The 6,813-nt window shown below is 41.5% G+C and overlaps 1 protein-coding gene across 1 annotated transcript in view; it reads left to right on the top strand.

The window, feature by feature from the left end:
- Window positions 1-6,813, top strand: part of PKHD1 (PKHD1 ciliary IPT domain containing fibrocystin/polyductin) — a 482,509-nt gene that overhangs the window by 74,414 nt on the left and 401,282 nt on the right. The window contains exon 32 of the mRNA XM_032141123.2: window positions 2,894-3,037. Within this exon, the coding sequence (XP_031997014.1) occupies window positions 2,894-3,037 (144 nt within the window). The remainder of the gene's footprint in view (window positions 1-2,893; window positions 3,038-6,813) is intronic.

Here is a 6,813-nt window from a genome sequence, read left to right as displayed (position 1 = left end):
TTGCTTGATAGATCTTCCTCCATCCCTTTATTTTGAGTCTATGTGTGTCTCTGCACTTGAGATGGGTTTCCTGAATACAGCACACTGATGGGTCCTGACTCCTTATCCAGTTTGCCAGTCTGTGTCTTTTAATTGGAGCATTTAGCCCATTTACATTTAAAGTTAATATTGTTATGTGTGAATCTGATCCTGTCATTATGATGTTAGTTGGTTATTTTGCTCATTAGTTGATGCAGTTTCTTCCTAGCCTCGATGGTCTTTACAATTTGGCATGTTTTTGCAGTGGCTGGTACCGGTTGTTCCTTTCCATGTTTAGTGCTTCCTTCAGGAGCTCTTTTAGGGCAGGCCTGGTGGTGACAAAATCACTCAGCGTTTGCTTGTCTGTAAAGTATTTTATTTCTCCTTCACTTATGAAGCTTAGTTTGGCTGGATAGGAAATTCTGGGTTGAAAATTCTTTTCTTTAAGAATGTTGAATATCGGCCCCCACTCTCTTCTGGCTTGTAGAGTTTCTGCTGAGAGATCAGCTGTTAGCCTAATGGGCTTCCCTTTGTGGGTAACCCGACCTTTCTCTCTGGCTGCCCTTAACATTTTTTCCTTCATTTCAACTTTGGTGAATCTGACAATTATGTGTCTTGGAGTTGCTCTTCTCGAGGAGTATCTTTGTGGCGTTCTCTGTATTTCCTGAATCTGAATGTTGGCCTGCCTTGCTAGATTGGGGAAGTTCTCCTGGATAATATCTTGCAGAGTGTTTTCCAACTTGGTTCCATTCTCCCCGTCATTTTCAGGTACACCAATCAGACGTAGGTTTGGTCGTTTCACGTAGTCCCAAATTTCTTGGAGGCTTTGTTCATTTCTTTTTATTCTTTTTTCTCTAGACTTCCCTTCTCGCTTCATTTCATTCATTTCATCTTCCATCTGCGATACCCTTTCTTCCAGTTGATCGCATCTGCTACTGAGGCTTCTGCAATCTTCACGTAGTTCTCGAAACTTGGCTTTCAGCTCCTCCATCTCCTATAAGCCCTTCTCTCCATTGGTTATTCTAGTTATCCATTCTTCTAATTTTTTTTCAAAGTTTTTAACTTCTTTGCTATTGTTTTGAATTTCCTCCTGTAGCTCAGAGTAGTTTGATCGTCTGAAGCCTTCTTCTCTCAACTCGTCAAAGTCATCCTCCATCCAGCTTTGTTCCATTGCTGGTGAGGAACTGCGTTCCTTTGGAGGAGGAGAGGTGCTCTGCTTTTTAGAGTTTCCAGTTTTTCTGCTCTGTTTTTTCCCCATCTTTGCAGTTTTATCTACTTTTGGGCTTTGATGATGGTGATGTACAGATGGGTTTTTGGTGTGGATGTCCTTTCTGTTTGTTAGTTTTCCTTCTACCAGACAGGACCCTCAGCTGCAGGTCTGTTGGAGTTTACTAGAGGTCCACTCCAGACCCTGTTTGGCTGGGTGTCAGCACCGGTGCCTGCAGAACAGCGGATTTTCGTGAGACCACCAATTCAGCTGTCTGATAGTTCCTCTGGAAGTTTTGTCTCAGAGGAGTACCTGGCCCAGTGAGGTGTCAGTCTTTCCCTTCTGGGGGGTGCCTCCCAGTTAGGCTGCTCAGGGGTGAGGGACCCACTTTAGGAGGCAGTCTGTCCGTTCTCAGATCTCCAGCTGCGTGCTGGGAGAACCACTACTCTCTTCAAAGTTGTCAGTCAGACAGGGACGTTTAAATCTCTGGAGATTCCTGCTGACTTTTTGTTTGTCTGTGCCCTGCCCCCAGAGGTGGAGCCTACAGAGGCAGACAGGCGTCCTTGAGCTGTGGTGGGCTCCACCCAGTTCGAGCTTCCTGGCTGCTTTGTTTACCTAAGCAAGCCTGGGTAATGGCGGGCGCCCCTCCCCCAGCCTCGCTGCCGCCTTGCAGCTTGATCTCAGACTGCTGTGCTAGCAATCAGCGAGACTCCGTGGGCACAGGACCCTCCGAGCCAGGTGCGGGACACAATCTCCTAGTGTGCCGTTTTCCAGGCCCGTTGGGAAAACCCAGTATGAGGGTGGGACTGACCCGATTTTCCAGGTGCCGTCTGTTACCCCTTTCTTTGACTAGGAAAGGGAACTCCCTGACCCCTTGCGCTTCCCGAGTGAGGCAGTGCCTCGCCCTGCTTCGGCTCGCGCACAGTGCGCTTCACCGACTGTCCTGCACCCACTGTTTGGCACTCCCTAGTGAGATGAAACCGGTACCTCAAGCAGAAATGCAGAAATCACCAGTCTTCTGTGTCGCTCGGGCTGGGAGCTGGAGACCGGAGCTGTTCCTATTCGGCCATCTTGGCTCCCCCAGCTGGAAATTTCAATAAATAGACAAATTGTCAAATAAATTGTAGCAGGGCCCTATAATGGAATTCTAAGTAGCTATTAAAATGAACTGGATCCATAGAGTTTTGGAAAAATATCTATGCTATACTTTGAAGCAAAAAAGCAAGTTCCAGAATAATATGGATAGAATAATCCTTTGAACCAGAAACATAGATGCTTAAAAATTCTGGAAGGAGCCATAAGAAACTCTATACCTGGATACCTCCGGGGAGGGAGTCAGGTGGTTGGGGGAATTTTTATTTTCATTTTATGGCTCCTTGAATAAAAAGTTTAAAAACTATAAATAAGCGTTAATTTTCTATATAAAAATTGTTACATTAAAAAAAATCTCTTTAACACAATAGGGTATTGAATGTGATTGGAGCCAGACAAGGCCAGTGCCTAAGTGGAGAGGAAACTGAGGCCAGCAGGCACCTCAAGCCAGTTGTGTGGACTCTGAGGATGTGAAAAGAAGGATGAGTAGTGAGGAAGCAAAGGTTTGAATTTTGAGTTGAGTAAAGAAGGGAGATTTGCCTGCATGATTATGAACTTGTACCTTTGTCTTTAAAGGCTGCCTGGGTGGAAGGCTGGTGCATGTGTTTGGAGCGGGATTTTCTCCAGGGAATGTCTCAGCTGCTGTGTGTGGTGCTCCCTGCCGGGTCCTGGCTAATGCTACAGTGTCTGCCTTCAGCTGCTTGGTTCTGCCCCTGGATGGTGAGTAAAGAGGCCACACACATATATTTTAAAGCATATATATGGAAATGATATTCTTTGGTTAATTCTATTTTTGTGATTAATGCTGTACTGACTACTAATTTCTCTATGTGTGCCTAGGAAAAGAATTTCTCTACTCCTCATCTAAAATGATAGTTAGAATCTGAGGCCACCTGTTACAATGATTCATCATAACTTTTGTCATATTAATATGTCAATGTTAGATGAATATCGAAACACTTATCACCTGTGTTCTTAACTGCAGTCTTAGGATGACGGAGGAAGTAATTCTGAATTCTGAATGTTAGTTTCAATGACAGCTATAGGAGTCATGGAGGAAACAAGCTCTTGGCTTTGTTCTGAGGTGAGGTTGCTGAAGACATCTGCCTGTTGGAGGTACCAGTAAAGGGACGGAGATTGTCAAGCTGGATATCACTTGAAAATTAGCTTTGTGTGTTCAGTTTTCGGTTTCTTATTATAGGCAAAAGAGCCAACGCTCATGTTGTCTTCTTGTTCTGCAATATTCACATAATTACTTATTTCTTATTCAGTAAAACACCACAATTGCTCACTACCTTAAGCTGCGTAGCGATCATATAAATTGTGGTATGAGAAGCCATGTCTTTGTGGGGAAAGAGATGAGAGAGGAAGTTGCAAAGCTTGGGGATTCACAACACATGGTAATACCCCACTGAGCTTCAGGAAAAAAAAAGTCAAAAGGAAGAAATTACTGTTATTACTACAGGACCTAACTGCATTTGAGATAGCTCACATTTAGCCAGGTGATTACCTTATTTGCCTAATCATAAATCTTGTACCTGTGCACTTAACCGTTTACATTCCTCCTTTCTGTGTAGTGTGGTAAGTTTTATTCCTAATTTATTTGTCTGCAGCTTGAATGTGGGCTAAAGATTCACAAAATGATAAAAGCACCACATCATCTGAGCTTGGATGAGAATTTAATGATGGATAATGCTATTGTGATGGGAATTTGTGCTGTGTTGTCTTATACAAAAAGGAGAAGGAGGGGAGGGAGGAGGGGGAAGAGGGAAGAGGAAGAAGAAGGGGAGGAGAAAAATAATTGTGGTTTAAAATGCTAGAAATTGAATTTCCTGTTATCATCATGTATATAAGCACATTATGGAAGAGAGATAGATTCCACATTGGGAAATTTAAGATACAATAGAAGATTGAAGTTGAAAACATTGTCTGTCTGATTCACTGCTCTACCTCCTCTGTTTGGAACGGTGTTGCAGAGGGTATGTGCAAAATTAGTGCTTGAGGAGGAAGAAATGAGAGACTGGGAAACAGCGTAAACAGAAAGCTCAGACTGCACATTTATAGGCTCTAATTTTTAACTAATACTGCTACATTTTTTTAAAAAGCTTTCAAATATACACTGCTCAAATTAATATACTTTTAAAAGCCCCGTGTTATTATTTCAAAACACTTAATTTCAACTAGTATAAGATAAAAATCAATGCCGTTTCAGGGTCAGGTAAGTTGTGATATTTTAAGTTTTATAACTTCTGGGGAAGAATAATGAAATAATTATTGTGTTTAGAAAGATTTAGAAAAGAACTCAACATTCCTTGATTTTTGAAGAGGAAAATTAGTTGGAAACTGTAACTATTTATATGGCCACTAGGTGTCACCAAACACTCATTGATTGTGCAAGGCACGCATTTACTCTAGAGGAATGCATAATTTAATTTTCCTTTCATAAAAAAGTCTTTTAAAAGACTTTCAATCACAATGTCTAAAGATTGAGAGGAAATTATGAGAGCCAACTCCAGAGGTTTCTTACTTAAGATCCAAGATGGGATTTGGGGATTCTGTTAACCCGCTGAAACTGGATGAAGCATTTTGAGTACGGGATTGTGTATTTTTTTTTTCCCTAGGAAGTAGGTCTATAATGGACATCGAATTGTCAAAGGGGATATGTCTTAGACATTACTAGAAACTACTACTAGTTTCTCCATTTTCAGACAGGATTGAGTACAACCAAGTTAGCTAAGAATCACTTGTATTTTTAAAGATTTTTCAGAGGAGAATTTCCCAGCAGCAACCCTTACAAGTGTTTGGCAGTTGCTCTTCTCAGAGAAATCCATCCTCTGCCTAAGGGATGCTCCCCTGCTCTAATTTTTTCAACCTTAATCAGCGGGTGGTTCTTTGGGAAGCGGAGTAATCTCAGTTCCTCTATGGCAGCGGTTCTGGAAGTGTGCTTCCCAGAGCAGTAGCTGCAAGGGCCTCACCTGGGAGCTCGTTAGAAATATGAATTCTTGGGCCCTACTGAATCAGAAACTTTCCAAGCAAACATTTTAGTATCTCACTTTTCAGCTCTCTCTGAAATCCTACGTTCTTTCCTAATTTGAAGCCCCAAACGAGGAAGCTGTTCTATACAAGCAAGTTCTGGCCAAATTGGGTAGCATCGTAAGATGCCTGTGTATCGTCTGATCCCATATTTGTTTGTACAATTATACTGCAGTCTTGCTGGTTAATAAGCTTTCTGTTACCTACTGTTATCCCAAGGGGTGTGTGTATGCACGCACACGTTTCTACCATGGCTGTGCACAGCTGGACTTTCCTCATATTTATATGATTTCTTTTTTTCTTTCGTAGTTTACTATCTTACTCTTTTCATTTGTTCTTTTGTTTATTTCTGTTAACTTCTCTCATTTACCAAGGTCGCTTTGAATTCTGACCCGTGCTTTGAGTTTTTTTCTTCAGTTTGACTTTGTGCAATAGATTGATGTTTCACATTCCAGGTTACAGATAATGACCCTGAACTCAAAAGTTCCTAATTATTGTTTTGTTTATGCCTGTGCCACAGGACTAATATGTTTTCTTTACATGTGTGGGGCAGGGGGAGTTAAATCAGGGGGCTCTACAAATGTGTTTTTGCTATTTTGGGGGTCACCCATTTTTACCAACCCCACAAACTGTACTTCTAACAATAGGAGAAATTTACTTTTTCTTGTAATGAGTTGCCAAAACATCCTGTTAGGTGAAACTAATACTTTGTGTTTGTTTAAAATGAGCAAAATCTTTGATCTTTGGCTTTCTTGCATTTATACCTTGAATTACACCACATGACATTTTCATGGAAACTTTAACTTTTCCGTAAGGCATGGAAAGGTAAAGTGATTAAGGTCACACAGCTATTTAGTGGCAGAACTTTGAGTAAAACCCATAGATTTTGATCCCCAGCCCTGGGTGATTTTCATAATCCTGCTTGTCAATTTGCATCTACTTAATCACCTTTAATGAATTCATTATTTTATAGGTGTGGAGCTTGTTTTTATTTGCCTTAGGGCTTACTAACTGGAAAGTTCTTACCTTTCGTCTGTTCATGCAAGAGTCCTACTGTCAGTCATTTTTATTGCCCTAATTCATTCAAAACACATTCACAGCCAACCTCCTAGGTGCCAGGTGCTTTAGAATATGACAGCAACAATAGTACTGTTTGGGCATGATTGCATAACTACAAACCCTCTCCCACGTACTTATCTCATGTAACCCTTGCCGCAGCACTTTGATGAGGCGGGGAAGCACAGGTCTAAGCCCACGGCCCTTGATAACCTTTGTTGCGTTACCTGCATGGGCAGGCTTGCTGCAGAGGAAGCAGGCTACAGAGATTTTTTTTTTCTTTTTCCCTCTTTATTAAGGTTTTCAGACAGAGCTGCTCCGAAACCATCTCATGTGGAGCTTTGTTCATCTTCTAGTTAAAGATCATTTCCAGTCTGCCTCATGATGCTTTTTTTTTTTTTTTTTTT

Source organism: Hylobates moloch, unplaced genomic scaffold (assembly GCF_009828535.3).
Source record: "Hylobates moloch isolate HMO894 unplaced genomic scaffold, HMol_V3 SCAFFOLD_20, whole genome shotgun sequence".
NCBI classification, from domain to species: domain Eukaryota; kingdom Metazoa; phylum Chordata; class Mammalia; order Primates; family Hylobatidae; genus Hylobates; species Hylobates moloch.
The sequence above is the reverse complement of the archived record's forward strand: the minus strand, read 5'-3'. Positions and strand labels throughout refer to the sequence as shown.